Source organism: Mesoplodon bidens (assembly GCF_964165515.1).
Source record: "Mesoplodon bidens genome assembly, chromosome: 11".
Lineage (NCBI taxonomy): Eukaryota > Metazoa > Chordata > Mammalia > Artiodactyla > Ziphiidae > Mesoplodon > Mesoplodon bidens.
This window is the reverse complement of record NC_138167.1, coordinates 21622968-21642160: the sequence shown is the minus strand read 5'-3', so window position 1 is coordinate 21642160 and position 19193 is coordinate 21622968. Positions and strand designations below refer to the sequence as shown.

Genomic DNA, 19193 nt, shown 5'->3' with positions numbered 1-19193 from the left:
TCAAAACCTTTACCTTTTTGAGGAGTACAGGTTATTTATTCTTGTAGAACATCCTCAGTTTGGGTTTATCTGATATTTCCTTGTGACTAAGTTCAGATTATGAATTTTTGGTAGGAATACAAAAGAAGTGATGAAGTGTCCTTCTCTAGAGGCACCTGATATCTATGTTTTCCATTACTGGTGGTAGTAACCCTGATTACTTGGTTAGGGGTGTCGGCCAGGTTTCTCCACTGTGTAGTAACTATTTTCCCCTTTAAGTATCTTTTGGGGAGATACTTTGAGTACAGGTCAATAGTCGTTTCTCAAACTCTTCACTTGCTGGCTTTAGCATCTGGTGAGCTTTGCCTGAAACATTTATTACCAGCCGGTTGCCAAATGGCAGTTTTCCATGTTTATCATTCCTTTTATGTTTATAGCTGTAGGAGAGGGAGGGGGTGTAAGGACTGAGCCCTGGGTGCTCCAATGATTAGAGGTCAGGAAATTGAAGAAGATCCCACCAAGGAGACCGAGAAGGAGCAACCAGGTTGGTGAAAGGAAAGTGTTTTTTGTAGCTAAGAGAAGAAAGTGTTTAGAGGAAGAGAGAGTGATCACCTGGGTCAGATGCTGCTGACAGGGCAGCTGAGAAAGAGACTGGAAAATGACCATTGGATTTAGCAACATGGAGGCCACAGGTGCCAGTGAAAGCGTTTCAGGGTAGCCTGACTCGAGTATGTTTAAGAACAAATAGGAAGAAAGAAATTGGAAAGAGTTCAAAGAACTCTTTCAAGGAGTTTTGCTCTAAAGAATGAAGTCTGTCGGTTGGGTTCAAGCCAGGGTTTAATGTTTTCTCTCCTCTGCATCCTGCCCAGTCTTCCACTGCCACACGCAAGATCCTTGAGAGATACAATGCAAGAGACCAGGCAGATAGAAGTTCTGCGTTTTTGACTGATGGGCTGTATCTTGTCTGGGTTCCTCCGTTTCCTTTCCCCCAAACTCTTTGCACCAGGGCCCCTCCTAATGAGGGTGAGCTCTGGGACTTGTCTTTCCACATTAGGCGGGGGGGAGGGAAAGGTCCGATCCTCCTGTTCCTCCAGCTCAGAGTTATGTTCTGTGGCTTTTGTCTTCAAGCTCGATGCACACTTGGATGCCTTTCCTGAGCTTGGAGTAGGGCGGATGGACCCACATTGCCTTTTAATTAAAACCTTGGCCTGTGTCATAGCTAAAGTGATTCCGTCATGATTAAAAACACTAAACATTGGCTCCCCTGTGTCTTCCCCTCCTGCTCACCCCTTTGTCTTCATTTTCCCCAGAATTCCTACCTTGTATTGTCTCTAGATTCTGCTTATGAAATCTCTCCTCTCGGGCTTTACTTGTATGTTTAACTTTTTCTCTCCTTCCTTCCTGGTACTGTGATCAGAGATTCTACTTAGTTCTTCTCTGCTGTCTAATGTCCTGGAGGAACATATCTAACTGCGTGTGCCAGTTTTTCTTGGGTTGCTGTCTTTGGTGACTGCACCACTTGCTGGAAACTTCCGCTAGATTTTCACTTGAAAAAAATTATCCCACTGAACTGCATGTTTTTGCTCTAAGGATTGAATCGTAGAACTGCTGTCAGCCGCAGGTCTGAAATAAGCAGGATGTTGCAGTACCTCTCAATTCATCTTTTTTTGAGCTGTTCATTCTCAGAGAAACTGATATGTAGGTATATTTTATGCCCTGCAAATTGTGGTCTTCTGTCTGTGTTCCTTATCTAAATGTAGGTCTTCATGGTATCCATCTGAACACTCAAGTATTTTATGTGTTTTGACTTGTGGTCAGTTTGTAACACTTCACATGAGTTTGTGTAGGTGCTTTGTTTTTGTTTTTAGTTCGGGGATGATTTGTTTGTGTTTATCTCAAAGGTGTCATGATGGTGGTGAATTTAGTGGACCTGTTTCTCCCTTCAATAGGGCTTATCTTTCGAATCCTGTTTTTTCTATTTAAGTTTGTGCCGATTGAGGATCACAGGATTTGGATTCTTCGGCATCAGGGAGCATATTGTGCTTCATCATTAGTTATTACACTACATTTTTTTCCAAAGCAACATGTATAATTGAGAAGATTGGTAGTAATTTGTTCATGTGTTCCTTACAGAATAATACATCTTCTTTAATTTAATGTGAGTTTTGGTTAAAATCTTTTGTTATGGAAAATTTCAGTGAACCTCCATATATCATAATCTCACCTTAGCAATTTTGATTCATGGCCGTTATCTTGTTGCAGTTATACACCCACCTGTGTCCCTGTGGACCCCACGCCTTATCACTGGATTCTTTTAGAGTGGGTCCCTAATGGTCATTTTGCTTACAAAATTTTCGTACAATATGTATATCTTAAAGATAAGTGCTGTTTTTAAAAAATATATATAGCCACAGTATCATTAACACAAGTCTCAATGAAAAATGTTGAAGATAATTCCTTAATAGCATCAGATTAACAGCCAGTGTTTACATTGTCCCAGGCTTCTTAATTGTTTTTCATGGTTTTGTTTGTTTGAATCAGGTTTCAGATGAGGTCTGCACATTGGTTTTAGTTGATGTGTCTTAACTCCCCTTTAAGCCATCGGTCTCCCTCCCCCGACCCTCCTTTTCTTCTTGTAGTTTACTTGTGAAGAAACAGTTATTTGTTTTAGGCACGCTCTCTCTCCTCCTCCTTTCCCACTTCTCCCCCATCCCCTCCCCCAAATGTGTCATGGGTAGTATTGCAGACCTTCATCAGGAAGCAGTGTTGTCTGATTTCTCTTTTTGTGACACCAGCAACCATTGGTATTCACCGCCCACATAGAGTAAGTCATTAGGGTTGGCAAAGATGTTTTTAAAATAAGTTATACACCTATGGAATAAATTATTGTCAGTTCACTTTGCTTTTTTTCATGAAGCTTTGTTCTATATTAATTCAATTCAAAGTATCAAATTCGATGTATTATGCACTCAGTTTTCATTTTTTTTAGGAAGGGTATCTACCAAAGTGTTCTTCACTCTTTTTGCCCTGCTTGGTCTCTTCATCTGTTTCTTTGGACACAGATTCTGGAAAACAGGTATTTTGTCTAATATAGTTGCTATTTACATGCCTTGTGGTCTTTTTTCTGAAATGCTGCTGGGGAATTTATGACCTGTAAGGAGAGTAAGCAACTGGCTACCTCCACTATCTTTATAGATTTGTAGCTGGGGTCTTTTAGTAAAGATTCTACTGAATTACAATGCATTTTGATTTTTTCTCTTTTCTCAACAATGGAATGCAACCTTCTCTTATTAAGAGGGGAATAAAATTTGATTTGTGCATCAAAACTTCAATTGCTAGATTGACTAGTTGACCAAAGATTACTAATTAGAAATCAGGACGTCTGTGTAAAAATATATGTGGATTTTGGTGATGGTGATTGACATGGTTTTGTATAAATCAGGCTGCAGTGTACAGTACAGGGAGGTCGAAATGTCTGCACAGCCCTGGGAGGTTCAGACAGCAAATGGGAACTCCATGATCTGCTCAGTGAACCCCAGTGGGGGAAGTAGAATATGAATTATGCTCATTGAATTGATTTGAATTCTTTGGGCTGACTTTTTTTTGTGTGTGTGTGGTACGCGGGCCTCTCACTGCTGTGGCCTTGCTGTGGAGCACAGGCTCCGGATGCGCAGGCCCAGCGGCCATGGCTTACGGGCCCAGCCGCTCTGCAGCATGTGGGATCCTCCCGGACCAGGGCACGAACCCATGTCCCCTGCATCGGCAGGCGGACTCTCAACCACTGCGCCACCAGGAAAGCCCTGGGCTGACTTTTATATAACTAATGTTTGCAGTTACTAAAAAAAAAAAAAAAAATCCTTATATAATTCATTAACAGGCAGTATAATGAGCATCAAGGGGAGAGTAAACATAATCTTGATCTTATAAAACTCTTTGAACTTGCTTTAATAAGTTGTTTGAAGCAGCAACTCCTTTCCCTCCATTACTATACTTTTTTTCTTGATTGAGAAGAGAATATTGTGAAGATATTTAATTTCTCAAAGTGTAGAATGATTCTATAATACAGAATTTAATTGTTAAGCTGTATGCAAGGTTCCAAAGATATTACTAGGTTTTTTATAGATAAAGACAATGGTTGATGTACATCCTAAACAGGAAAGGATGACTTAAAAGAAGACATAAAAGTTACATTTTGCTTTGGAATTTTTTTTTTAACCTTTCAAATTGTATTCTTGCTCATGTAATGAATTGAAATCTAGTCTGTAATTTCAGATCAGACACAATGACAAAAGTACTATTTTTGTTTTAAGTAGGAAGTATAAATATATTAAAATGAGCTATGAAATTAACAGTTAACTGACCAATTGAAATTGACCTATATACAAGAAAATGTATCCAATAGTTAATACTTTAATTTGTACCCATTTAATGATAATATTTACTTCCAGTGACTTCTGAATTTTTCCTGCCTTTTAGATAATTATTTCTCTTCTCTGAATGCCCTCATGTGTAAATTCTGGGAACTGAAGCATGTATTTGTAGATTAGACATTTAATTTGCATTTACTAACTGTTGCTTTTGTTTTTTTTCCTTCCTTGGTCGTTTGCTACTAGAACTATTCTTTATAGGCTTTATCTTCATGGGATTCTTCTTTTATATACTGATTACAAGACTGACACCTATTAAGTATGATGGTAAGTGAAAATAATATAGTTTGATTGAGTGTTCTAAAAGGAAGGCACCGTTTACACCCACCTTTCCTTCTACAGTTTGACCAGTATTGTGTGTGATATCCTCTTATGTGTGTAAAATAACTGGCCACCTGTGCTCTACACATCTTTTCTAAACTACTCCTTCAGACCTTCTCTCCCGGGTTTTTAATCTACGTGGTGAATTCCTTGGTCCTGAGGGAAATGAAGGGCCGTATTGATTATAAACCTGTGTTCCAGCTGTGTGGTATATAGACCATATGACCTTTACAGCAATCAGAGTGTTAGGATTTTATTTACCTTAAAACAAACACAACCCCTCCTTCCTTGTCACATTGAACAGAATGCTTGTCACCCCTTCTTCCTCTGCCCCAATTATAGGTTGTACCAAGCCATGCCTGTCACTAGTCCTTGGAGGTTTAGCTCCCCGGCTGGTTTCCAGCCTCAGACCGGGCCCTCCCTAGAGAGGGCCTCCCCATGCTGGTTTCACTGCACCACTGATGCGCCTTTGGTGCCTGACCCAGAGAAAGGCTAGGCTGGCTTTGGTAATGGTATAGTGTGTCTGAGCGTGCGGTTGGAAAAGCTTCCTCTGATTTAACCGTTCATCCTCTTTCCTTGTGCAGTCCGCCTGGTTCTGACAGCTGTTGCCGGAAGTGTCGGTGGGATTTTCTTGGTAGCTGCTTGGTGGCGATTTGGAATCCTTTTGCTCTGCATGCTGTTTGTTGGACTGGTGCTGGGGTTCCTCGTCTCATCAGTGACTTTCTTCACTCCACTGGGTAGGAGATGTGTAACTAATGTTACGTGTGTTCAGTTCATTGTTTAAAGAGTTCATTTCAGCTCTCTAGTACACATATCCCCTCGTCAGGGATTTGGGGCCTCTCCTTAGAGAGTTCTGGAAATTTGCACTGATAATGTGGCACTTTGGGGAGGGTCAGTACCAGTAAGAATCCCTCTTTCCTCAAAGGCGTTCTTTATAGATAATTCTAGAATGTCTTTGGAGGTAGCTTTGTATCTATTTGTCATGATAAGGGCAGTGTGGGTGTGTGTTTCTGTTAGTTGAAATTAAGGGAGCTAAAGGGAATTCTTTATATATGGCAGAATGGTGGTTTTCGTTTTTTATTTGTTAAACCCTGGAACTCTTTCTTCAAGTGAATTTTAAGCAGAAGCCTGATATACCCCACAGATAAATTTGGTGCTGCTCTGATGGCTGCTGAGCTGAGGAACCTGGTGCTTCGTCCCCCATCTTCTCTTTCCCCCTAACCTCTGCTCCCACCCTTTGCCAAACCCCGAGTATTCCCTAAGTACCTACTTGTAGTCATCCTAGGGCAGTAGCAAAGGGATGGTTCTGGGGATTTTTTGAAGTTATTCAATTTCTATCAGTTTTTAAAATCTAGTTAGCTTGTAAGTTAACTTCCTTTTGTAGGGGAGGAAAACTTTTCCTTCTACCCTTCTAGGTTCTTTGGCTGCTCTAATAATTAAATTGACATAAGACAGATCAATAGGAGGAAAACAGATTTAATTTCGTGCCACAGGAGTCCCAAAAAAATATAAGACTCACAGGCAGTCAAGCAGTTGAGACTTATCTGCCATCCCGAGCTAAGAAATGGAATGGAGTCTGGGGCTTCAAAGAGGGGGAGGGCAGTTTACAGGAACATAGGAAGAGCAGATGTTTGCCATGCAGGTAAGTCTTTCAGATAAAAAGTTATCTCTGGTAATTGCTTTCGTTCTGGGCCAGGCCCCTGATCTAAATTCTTTTAGGCAGTTAAGGGAAAGAAAAGTTTTTCTGAATCTGCTGGGTCTTGATTGCCTTTCAGCTCATGCCAAAGGGACACATTTTGGGGTGCCCTATTCTGTTTCCCTTCACTTTGCAGTTATACAATAACTTAACATTTCTTGTTTGTTGTCAAAAATGCAAAAAAAGGAGTATCTACACACTACTATATTTAAAATAGATAAACAACAAGGCCCTACTATATACCATGGGAACTATAGTCAATATCTTGTAATAACCTATAATGGAAAAGAATCCAAAAAAGAATATATATATGTGTATGTGTGTGTGTATAACTGAATCACTTTTGCTATACACCTGAAACTAACACAACATTGTAAATCAACTATATTTCAATTAGGGAAAAAAAGGGAGTATCTACATTCAAAAGTATTAAGCTATTTCCTTCTTGTGACAATGTTCTTATATAATAATATCAGATTAAAGGTGATGAAAATGTTAGATATAAGAATAGCTGTCTCAAAAAAAAAAAGAGTGCCTGTCTCTTGAGGCTGCCAGTTCTTGAGAACACAGGATATTGAGTGCAGATGGCTCTCTAAAGATTTTTTTTTTTAAGATCAGAGAGAATTGGTGAGCTGTGTGTTTACTGACCATTCCAGGGCCCTTTGTTCTGATTTTAGCAAACCTATAGCCGAGTTCATTTCCACAGGCCCCACTGCAGGTAGCGTTTTATCTACCTGCAAAGTAGCGTTGTTTAGATTTGACTAAATGACAGGTTCCCAGGGATGTCTGTTGAAAATGCAGATTCAGAACTCTACTCTAGAAGTGCTAAATCAAATACTACTTAATGAGCTCCCTCCCTTTTTGTTAATGCTTAGAGGATGGAGGGATGATGGGTTAGAATTGTTTGCAGTTGATGTATTGAACTATCTTATTTTTGGTAGTTCATGTATGAACTATCTCATTGCTTAAGGACATTTAGGGTGAGTGTCTCCTTAATAAGAGTGGGTGCAAACTCTTTTATTTTTTTTGCGGTACGCGGGCCTCTCACTGTTGTGGCCTCTCCCATTGCAGAGCACAGGCTCCGGACGCGCAGGCTCAGCGGCCATAGCTCACGGGCCCAGCCGCTCCGCGGCATGTGGGATCTTCCCGGACCCGGGCACGAACCGGTGTCCCCTGCGTCAGCAGGTGGACTCTCAACCACTGCGCCACCAGGGAAGCCCTGCAAACTCATATTTTTAAGTATTAAAATTTGAGAAAGATTTGGCTGACCTCTCAGATCTAATTAAATTACTGTTTTCACGTTATTATGTGTCTACCCAAGAGCTTGTACTCTGAAAGGGTCAGTGTTCACATGCCTGGCATCATAACTACTATTTTTTTCAAATTTATTTTACTCAAGTAGAGTTGATGTACAAGGTTGTGTTACATAACTCCTCTTTTTAATCCTGCATTTCTTTTTTTAAAACCACATGTGCATTTTGTGAAGGTTAGTGTAGTTGACCTCGAGATCTGATCCATCCATTCACCTCACTGCAGCATGTTGCAGTTTGCTTCCTGAGAATGTGGGGTCTCCAGGTCAGAGTCCCTCACTATGGAGCTCCCCCTCTTTCAGGATACATGGGTCTCAAGATATGGGGCCACCTCCAGTTGGACTGAGTGACAGTGCCAGTGTCAATATGAAATAACTGTCAGATTTATATTCTTGCTATTTAAACGTAATTTATAATAGGAGTTCTTATATATCTGTCCTGGGTCACCACAAGGTGTGCTGGACTTTGGAAAAGGGTTTAGTAGGGCAGATAAGTGGTTGGCTCCCAGCTTTCCTGATGCCTGAGGAAATCTTCTCTTCCAGTGTGCAGTGGCTGGGCAGGAAATGCATTGATGGTAAAAACCTATTAAATCGGGCTTCCCTGGTGGCGCAGTGGTTAAGAATCTGCCTGCCAGTGCAGGGGACACGGGTTCGAGCCCTGGTCTGGGAGGATCCCACATGCCGCGGAGCAACTAGGCCCATGAGCCACAACTACTCAGCCTGCGCGTCTGGAGGCTGTGCTCCGCAACAAGAGAGGCCGTGATAGTGAGAGGCCCGCACACCGCAATGAAGAGTGGCCCCCGCTTGCCACAACTGGAGAAAGCCCTCGCACAGAAACGAAGACCCAACACAGCCAAAAATAAATAAATAAAGAATTATTTTGCCTTCCTTACTGAATTACTTATTAAAAAAAAAAAGACCAAAACTTTAATATTAAAAAAAAACCCTATTAAATTGATTTTGCTGCTTATATGGGGGTTCATATGGTTAACTCTGAATGCCACTTATATTTTTTACTTTGCAGTACAAAATCATGGAATCATTGAAATTTGTAGCTAGAAGGGACGATTTGAAGCTTGGGGATGAAGTAGTTCAACCTTCTCATCTTATGGGTTAGGAAACTGAGGCCCAGCATCACAGCTGGTAAATGGAAGAGCTTGGACTAGCCCAGCCTCTTCTAAATTATCCTGGTAATAAATGCAGAGCATTTACCTGCTTGATTTTCCTCCCACCCCTCTACCTTCTTAGGACACTCCCTTCAAAGGGGATTGTATTGACTGTTAAGTGAAAAAAGTCAGTTCATATCTAATTGCTGACATATTCCCTGGTTGTTAAATTAAATCTTCGATGTACGTCTATGTTCACACGTTGAGAAAATGAAATGTAACTTGGTGAACCTGTTGTTTACTCTTGATTTCTTTTTGCTTTTCCAGGAAACCTAAAGATTTTCCGTGATGACTCAGTGTTCTGGGTGACCTTCTCTTGTATAGCTATTCTCATTCCAGTGGTTTTCATGGGCTGCCTAAGAATAGTAAGTGTCATCGGGTCAGTTTATTCATCCTCTTGTCCTGGGCCTTCAGTTGTTTTGCATTTTTATTCACCAGAGAGAGCTGTCTGATGATCTGTATCAGATGATTGATTTTTAAATAGCCTTGTTACTGTGAAAGCAAGAGAAGTTCTAGTTACGATGACCTAGTTACGATGTTTTTTCCATCAAGTGATGCAGGTCATCCCTCTTTTGACAGCAGAAGCAGAGAAGGTAGGGCTTACAGTAATGCAACAATCTGCTGGATTGTTCATTTCAGCCGTCTCTCCAGAAGAATGGTTCTTAATCTACTTAGAATTTATTGTTGAAGTTCTTTCACAGGGAAGATATTTTCTATGATGAGGGAAACTTTTACCAACTGTAGGTGTTGAAGATTGTTTTCAGTTTATATTTTCAGGTAACCTTTATTCAGCTGTAAGACTTGGTCTCTCTTCACATGCTCTGAGGGAGAAGTGATTCCCTGGGATTGAGGCCAGTGACCAGAGTTAAAGACTATTATTGTTCTACCAGAGGTGCCGCCTAAACGCTTCTGCTCTTCCACAGCTGAACATACTGAGTTGTGGATTCATTGGCGCCTATTCGGTGGTCTTGGCTGTTGACAGTTACATGTACACAAGCCTTTCCTACATCACTTTGAACGTACTGAAGAGAGTGCTCCACGTGGATTTCCGCAGAGCTTTCATAAATGTGCCTTTTCAAACGAATGGTAAGACTCTAAATCTGAGAACCAAGTGATAGTCAGATAGGAATATTGGCCCACCTGTGCTAACAAGAACTCTTGGTAACCAGATTGAAAGATTGAAAGAAGATTAACTGGACAATAGGAGGAAATTCACACCATCCCAATGCTGTAAGAGCCCTGTGTTAATAACTTATGATCATAGGAATGAAGAATTTAAATTTGTAAGGTGGCTGAAAGTCATACTTCTAAAAATCTAGTAAATGAACTTTATTAAGAAATTTCTAAGCCAGGATTACTAAGGTTTACCTGGTCAATTCCCAGTTGTAAGAAAAATGCTGAGAATAAAGCTGTTTGGCACCTTATGAGTTGGGGTGGGGTGAGGGGTGAGAACGACAACCTGATTTTTTTAAGCTATTCCCTTGTTTTCCTCCTATAAAGAAGCACGTCATTTGCTAATCAAAGTGAATTTGGTTTTCAATCAGTAGTTGTGTTTTTCCTCAATTATAAGAGTCTACCCGTTAAAGATTTTCCATTAACTTTTTGAAAAAAATGACTACTAAATTAAATGTTCACGAAGATGATAAGCTATGTTGGTTTCAGAAATGTTAGAATAGCAAGGATGGAAAAGCAGGTCTTAGAATTGAAGATACATAAGCACCATTGTGATTGTTATGAACGTTTAAGGGCAAATCTTTCCCTCTGCTATCCTGAGCCTGCCCTCATTATTTAAGAGGGTGATGGTAAAAACCTTGAAATCCACATGTCTTGGAAGTTTGACAGTACTTTGCCAAGCCTTCTGCTAGAAGCTCAGTACAATTTGTTGAATCTTTTCATGCATTTCTGTATCCACTCTATGAGTGGGGTGGGGTCCCATATAGGGTGGGATGGCAAGAAAGAGCATCATGACGTTCCAATGATGTACATTTGTGAGATCACTGCCTTTCCCCCCACCTTTGGAGAAACACAGCAAACAACAAACAGCTGTGTCTGTGGGCACTAGTCATAAAATACTGGAATGCCAAGGATCCAAACAACTGATTCCTTTACAACCTGTCTGGACTTTCAAATGCCTGTAATTGGAAACTCCTATTTTAAAATATAAGTCCATAGCTTCCTCACTTATTCCTTGGCTGGTAAGGGAGGATATACATGTATGTTTGGACCAACTTACCAGAAAGTCTAATATTAACTGAGAAAAGATGATAGAGATTGAGGCTATGAAATGTTGTCTTCGATCCGTGTTAGGTTTTAAAACACAAGATTCAAACTGTGCTTCTCTACCGTTCTTTAGACTTTATTATCCTGGCAGTATGGGGGATGCTGGCTGTAAGTGGAATTACGTTACAGATTCGAAGAGAAAGAGGGCAACCGTTTTTCCCTCCCCACCCATACAAGTTATGGAAGCGAGAGCGTGAGCGCAGAGTGACGAACATCCTGGACCCCAGCTACCACATCCCTCCACTGAGAGAGAGGCTCTACGGCCGACTAGCCCAGATCAAAGAGCTCTTTCAGAAGGAACAGCCAGCCGGAGAAAGGACGCCCCTGCTTCTGTAGATGCGGAGGGCTTGGTCAGTGCCATCTTGAAGTACAACCCAGGTACCGCCTCAGATTGGGTGTTGCTGCCTTGCTGCTTCAGCAGTCTCTGGGGCAAGTCTGCTAAGAAACCAGCTTCTGTGTCCGTGCTTTGTACAGTGTTGTGGTCTCCTTATTGATACAGGGCAAGGGTATACCAGGGGGATGACAGTAATTCTAAGTGAGAGGGAGAAAGATGGCCAAAAAGTTGGTGGTAGGGAGGTTTTCCCTTATTATGAAATACTTAAGAAATTACCTTTTGGTTTATAAATATATGTCAACTTATTCCATTAAATAGATACGCTTAAAAAAACAAAAAAGGAACTTGAAAACAATGGTTCTCCTGTAAAGCCCTCGTGTGTTTTTTTTTTTATAACACCTTGAACAGTTCTATCACCTGAGTCTGTCCAAACTCGGGGGCCAGGGCACGGAGGGTGGTTTAATTTAAGGGTGGGACTGAACTTTTATATGTCACTGTGTTTGGAGCTTTGGGAATTTGAAACTGGGCCTTTGAACTTCAGAGTACAAAACAGGGAAAACTAACTTATTTTCTTACTAATAGCAGTCTGATTACTTAGTTGCATCTTTCTTAGTATCATATATTATCAAAAAGTACCCTTTTGTTTATGGTAAAATACATATTTACCGTATCGATCATTTTTTAAGTGTATAGTTCAGTAGGTACCCCTCGTCTTTGCCTTTTGTTGCTTAAAATGGTAATTTAAATAGCTAAATTATTCCAATTATTTGAAAGTAGGTCCATTTATGTAGATAATAGAGCTTTTAAATGGATGATTTATTTATATTCCAGATTAAAAAATGGCCTTTTTTTTTTCTTTCAAGACCTTTTAAAATAGTGTTGATAGCTGATCTCTAATTGAAACTGCATGCGATGACATATGAATTGTTTTATTTTTAGGAGACAAATTGGCTCCTAGCTTCATCCATAATCCCATTAATATGGAAACCTTTAAAAATTTTGCATTTTGTAGTTCTTTCTGCTAAATTAGTTGTTAGAGCATTGGCACAGCTTCAGAAAATCTGTGCATGAAGCCTTTGTTTGTCCTGTCTGTGTTGTAAAGCGCTGAGGAGGGCATCAGGAAGGACTCAGGTGTTTAATAGAGCTGCTTTCAGTGACTTGGACTCTGTAAGGAGAGTCCCTTCAGTTTTGACTTTGTTCCACCACAAGAAAGCGCCCGATGCCCTGGGCTGCATCCCTTCTCCTCACGGCCTTTTAACTGTCAGAGCCTCTGCCGAGGAGGTGCTGCCTTGCATTTGGAGCTGGGGACTCTGACGTGCCTGAGTGGCCTTGAGGTCGGTTGTGGTTGTTGCATTCCCATTTGTAAGTTAACCGCTGTTTAAATGATGCTGCTTTTCAGAGGTTTTCAATGGACAGTAGGTTTCTGAAGTTTCGGGTAACTGGAAAATTTTCAACTCGCTCTTAAAAGTGTTCTGGTAAGGTTGAAACAAAATGAAAAAAATGTATGACTAATCATTTCTTGCATTGAAAAATTATACACAGGTGTTTGTTTACTATTTATTTTGTACTCTTCACTGTTTATATAACTTCAAAAACACTTAAACTTGAAGAAAAAAATGTGTTTTTTTAATAATTCACTGTAGGGATTCTGGATTCTGCTGTATTGTTGTAAATTCTAACAAAGTTATATGGAATATGTGTGAATTTTTTCCTATACCATCAAAATGCACTGCCAGTAAAGAGTATAAAGACAAAACACACTTTCTTGGAGGGGGGAGACAAAGTGTTTAAAATTTTTCATGATAATTTGTGAGTAATAAGTCTGTATAATTTTTTAATAATAAATACCTATTTTGAAAAAATGCTAAGAAGTCTCATTATTATAAAATTCCTATAAAATTTTTTACCAACTGTATTTTTGTACCAAAGTAACAAGACATGAGAGGACCGTTTCATAGCTATAAAAACAGAATTATTTAATCTGGACAAACAATTCTTTATTTAAAAAGTCAGTTTAAGTATAAATGGAATGATAGGAAATGAACAAAATGTGGGATAATGTGTTAAAAGTTATATATATCCTTTGGGGCTTCCCTGGTGGCACAGTGGTTGAGAGTCCGCCTGCCGATGCAGGGGACATGGGTTCGTGCCCCGGTCCGGGAAGATCCCACATGCCGCGGAGCGGCTGGGCCCGTGAGCCATGGCCGCTGAGCCTGCGCGTCCGGAGCCTGTGCTCCGCAACGGGAGAGGCCACAACAGTGAGAGGCCCGCGTACTGCAAAAAAAAAAAGTTATATCCTTTGTTAAAAGGAAAGCTGATGTCTTTAATGCATTAGTTTGTGTTGTCTTTAGTACTTCAGTTGTGTCAAACAAGAAAAATAGTGTTGCTGGAAACTTGGTTCTACTATTTAAATGTTTTGGTTCTGATTAACCTATTGTAGATTAGCTACTAGGTTGCCAAACCACAGCAGCTAACCGGTGCTATAGACCAGTTGAGTTCTATGTAAATTGGGATAGAAAACTGGTTCTAACAAAGAAATTGCTAGACTGTTAGACCAGGAGTGAACTTCAGAGATAATGTTAACTGATCTTAACATGTTATCATGTTATTTTATACCTGAGGAAATTCTTAACCAAGGAGTAAATTATATGAAGTCACAGTTATCAAATAATAGTGCCCAGACCAAAATTTGAGAACTCCCTATCCAAATGTGCTTTATACTCTGTCATAATGAAAATGTAATTCTTTGATTATTTTCAGTTTTCTTCTGTTGGTGAATTGGTAGGAAGCTCCTATGCTCCTAATATTGCCATGATCTCTACTTTTGGAGAGTTATTAATTTTACACAGTGAAAACATGTTTTTCCAAGTTAATTCTCTGTGGTCGTGGACCATTTCCTATTCATTACAAAGTACATGATAGATACTTAAAATTTCCAATATCCTTAAGTATTTCTCCACAGCAGCATTTGTAAAGAATTTTATGGTATAAAGTTCACTCCTTGATGATGTACTTGATACCTGTTATTAACCTTCATTAAAACCCCAGAAATCTTGGCTCATCTCCTGAGAACTGGGTGGAGGCTTTCCCATTGTGCTACACAGCCCTTCTTGGGAGGGAGGCTACCTGTGTTTTCCTTTTTGCTATGGGCTGAGTTGTATTCCCCCCTCCCAATTCATACGTTGAAGCCCTCACCTCCCAGTACTTCAATATGTGACTGTATTTGGAGAGAGGGCTTTATTAAAGAGATAATTAAGTTAAAATGAGGCCGTTAGGGTGAGCCCTCATCTAATCTCACTAGTGTCTTTACAAAAAGATTAGAACATACAGAGACCCTGGGGCAAGGTACATGTGAGGACACAGAGAGAAGGTGGCCATCTGCCAGCAGAGGAGAGAGGCCTCAGAAGAAACCAGCCTTGATCTTGGACTTGCAGCCTCCAGAACTGTGAGAAAGTTTCTGTTGTTAAGCCACCCAGTCTGTGGTATTTTGTTATGGCGGCCCTAGCAGACTAGTACACTTTACAAGTCCTTTTATCCTGATGGTTGATTGAAAGACATCTGGGCACTCTGGCCACTACGTTTGCAAGGACCACTCTTTATGAAATTGAGGTAGAGAGGGGCTCAAGTTTAGCGGAAACTTGGGCTTACCAGGGACTACCCCATAATCATTACACGGGGGAGGCTGGCAGTTCTGGATGAAGCTACATCAGCACCAGGGGCAACATTTTAATAACTGAAATACAATGAATGGTAATAGTCTGATTTCGATCTCACCTTCACTCATTCACTCAATATTTTGTTGAGTTCCTAAATGCCAGGCATTGCCTTGGGGCCTAGAAGATGACAAACAATACAGGCCTGGTCGCTGCTTCAGGGCTTAGAGTGTGGTAAGTGAGACAGATACTAAAATAGTTACAGAAGAAGTAACAATATGCAATGAAAATCTCCAACGGAATTGGGGGTGGAATCTGAGATGCCAGGGAAGAATTCCTTGAGGAAGTGACATTTAAGTGGAGATTTGGAGGAAGAGCAGGACCACAGGAGGCTCAGTGCATTCCATGTAGTGGAGGAAAAGCACCAACAAAAGCCTGGAGGCCTTCCCTTCTCATTTTGGAGGTGCCCCAGTGGAGTCTCACTTGTATGCCCACCAGTCATTATAGCCCTTCATTTTGGTGCTTGGTGGGAATCAGCTCTCCTATTCTCAGCTTTTGACATTTTGAGCAGTTGATCCAGACCAGGATGTTGTCAGGTTTTGTTTTGTTTTCTTTAAAATCGAGTAATAATTGACATATCAACATTGTATAAGTTGAAGGTGTACAATGTGTTGATTTAATACATTTATATATTACAATATGATTATCATCACAGCATTAACTAACATCTCTTATCATGTCACATAATTATTTCTTTTTTTGTGGTGAGAACAGTTAAGATTTAGTTTATTAGCAACTTTTAAGTTTATAATACAATACTGTTGACTATAATCACTATGCTGTATATTAGATCTCCAGAATGTATTTATCTTCTAGTTTTAAGTTCATACCTTTAAACGTCTCCCCAGTTCCCCTACCCCTAGCCCCTGGTAACTACCATTCTGCCCTCTGTTAGTAGGAGTTTGGCATTATTAGATCACACGGATGAGTGATATTGTAGTGTTTGTCTTTCTCTGCTGACTTATCTCACTAAGCATAACGCTCTCAAGGTCCATCCATGTTGTCACAAATGGCGGAATTTCCTTCCTTCCCATGGCTGAATAATATTCAGTTGTATACAAATGCAACATCTTTATCCATTCATCCGTTGAAGGACACTTAGATTGTTTCCCTATCTTGGCTATTGTGAATAATGCTGCAGCTGAAGTAAACTTGGGAGTACAGATAATTTTTCAATATCCTGTTTTTGGGATTTTGGGATATACAGAAGTGGGATTGCTGGATTATATGGTAGTTCCGTTTTTATTGTCATTCTTCTCTTCCTCATTAAATTTTAACTGTACTACAAAACTGCACAGAGCACACCTTACCTCTTTATTTACCTTTCTTTTTCCATTCCTTCCAAGACCTAGAATTTAACAATCATTCCCTGGCAGGTAGGTCAGAACTTGAGTGACCCACAAGCTGTGGCCCTCGGAATCATTCTTTCTATTCCAGAGTCTATACATACGAGGATAATAATATACCTGACTCTACTGCCCCTAAGGGTGAATTCCTTCCCCTGGAAGGAGGTTAAAGAATGGCCACAATTTTTTTCTTCTTGAAGTCCTTAAGGGTGAAAAGGCCTATTCTGTCTCTCATGAGGTTCTCATGGCTCCTCCTGTAATGGCTTCTCTCTCCCAGACTAGCTTGAATGTGCTTGCCCTGCCTGCACTCATGGTGCAGGATGGATGATCTGGGAGCTTTGAGGAAAGGGCTAGAGGATAAGAGATGAATGCAGCTGCAAGAAGCAAGCGAGACACATTACTAAGCATGCCTTGGCTCCCCCATTCTCCATGGGCTGTGTATTCAGGAATTGAACCAGTTCTCAACTTTTAAAAGTAAACTAGCTGTCTCATTTGGAAACCATCCGTGTATCAAAATTCCTTAAAATGACTAAAATATATGTATCATTAGGGCCGGGCTTAAGGTTCTAGGGCAGGGGTACCCAACCCCTGGGCCACGGACTGGTACCAGTCCATGGCCTGTTAGGAACCGAGCTGCCCAGCAGGAGGTGAGCAGCGGGTAAGCAAGTGCAGCTTCGTCTGTATTTACAGCCGCTCCCCATCGCTCGCATTACCGCCTGAGCTCCGCCTCCTGTCAGATCAGCTGCTGCATTAGATTCTCATAGGAGCGCGAACCCTACTGTGAACTGCGCATGCGAGGGATCTAGGTTGCGCGCTCCTTATGAGAATCTAAAGCCTGGTGATCTGAGGTGGAGCTGAGGCGGTGATGCTAGTGCTGGGGAGCGGCTGCAAATACAGGTTATCCTTAGCAGAGAGGTTTGCCTGCACAGAGACCACAATAAATCAACTGCTTGCAGACTCGTATCAAAACCCTATCAGTGAGTGGCAAGTGACAATTAAGCTGCATCTGGTGGCAGGCTTTAAGTCAGAATCCGACACGTATTTTAGTCCTTGCTTGGCCCACCCGTTATTTTATTTACCACTTCCATCTATGCCTCTTTCCCACACTGCGCACTTGTCTCAGTCACAGTTTTGGTGAGTCCACAAGCGAATCCTAGCCAAAGTGAGTAAAAACCAAACGTCGCTGGAGAGCTTCTTTGAAAAGGGGGAAAGACCCAATGGTGAGACAGCGGAAGGCTCTAAGACTGCCAACAAAAAGGAAGCTGCATTTAAAAGAAAATACCGAGAGTCCTACTTAAATTACGGGTTCATTGCAACAGGTGATTCACGTCCTCCAAGCCCGCTTTGTATAATATGTGGTGACCGGCTATCCAACAAAGCCATGAAACCTTCAAAACTGCTTCGCCACATGGAGACCAAAGACCCTGCATTAGAAGACAAGCCTTTGGAGTTTCTCAGAAGAAAAAAAACGTGAACACGAAGAACAGAAGCAATTGTTAAAGGCCACCACTTCCTCAAATGTGTCTGCACTGAGAGCATCATTCTTAGTGGCTAACCGCGTTGCTAAAGCTGAGAAGCCCTTAGTATTGGTGACGAGTTGATCCTGCTGCTGCTAAGGACGTTTGTCGTGAACTTTTAGGAGAGGCTGCAGTTCAAAAGGTGGCACGTGTTCCTCTCTCGGCTAGCACCGTAACTAGAGGAATTGATGAAATAGCAGAGGATACTGAGGCACAATTGTTAGGATTAATGAGTCACTGTGGTATGCAATCCAGGTTGACAAGTCTACTGATGTTGACAACAAGGCAATAATGCTTGTTTTTGTGCGATATATTTTTCGGGAGGATGTGCGTGATGATATATTATGTGTCCTTTTGTTGCCAACCAACACGACAGCTGCAGAACTATTCAAGTTTTTAAATGGTTACATAGCAGGAAAACTGAATTGGTCATTTTGTGTCAGTATATGCACAGATGGAGCGGCTGCCATGACTGGACAGCTTTCTGGTTTCACTACTCAGGTCAAAGAGGTCGCTTCTGAATGTGAGTCTACACACTGTGTCATCCATAGAGAAATGCTGGCTAGCCGAAAAATGTCACCTGAACTTAACCTTTTGCAGGATGTGATTAAAATTATCAACCACATTAAAGTACATGCCCTTAACTCACGTCTGTTCACGCAGCTCTGTGAGGAGAAGGACGCAGAGCACACACGTCTTCTCTGATACACAGAAGTGAGATGGCTTTCTGAAGGTAGGTCACTGGCCAGAGTTTTTGAGTTACAAGAGCCGCTCCAGAGATTTCTTTTCAAAAAACAGTCACCACTGGCAGCACATTTCAGTGACACAGAATGGGTCGCAAAACTTGCTTACTTGTGTGACATGTTCCACCTGCTCAGCGACCTCAATCTGTCACTTCAGGGGGGAATGACAACTGTGTTCAAGTCGGCAGATAAAGAGGCTGCATTCAAAGCCAAACTGGAATCATGGGGGTGACGAGTGAACATTGGGATTTTTGACACGTTTCAAACATTAGCAGAGATCTTGAAAGAGACTGAGCCGGGGCCTTCTTTCTCCCAGCTGGGGCATGATCACCTGTCTCAGCTTTCAAAAGAGTTTGAGCATT

The 19193-nt window shown here is 41.1% G+C and overlaps 1 protein-coding gene across 1 annotated transcript in view; it reads left to right on the top strand.

Moving 5' to 3' along the window:
* Positions 1-13365, top strand: part of TM7SF3 (transmembrane 7 superfamily member 3) — a 38585-nt gene extending 25220 nt beyond the window's left edge. Inside the window, exons 7-12 of the mRNA XM_081248306.1 lie at positions 2969-3055; positions 4593-4673; positions 5312-5464; positions 9166-9263; positions 9822-9984; positions 11252-13365. Of these exons, the coding sequence (XP_081104432.1) occupies positions 2969-3055; positions 4593-4673; positions 5312-5464; positions 9166-9263; positions 9822-9984; positions 11252-11514 (845 nt within the window). The 3' untranslated portion in view covers positions 11515-13365. The remainder of the gene's footprint in view (positions 1-2968; positions 3056-4592; positions 4674-5311; positions 5465-9165; positions 9264-9821; positions 9985-11251) is intronic.
* The last annotated feature ends 5828 nt before the right edge of the window (positions 13366-19193 follow it).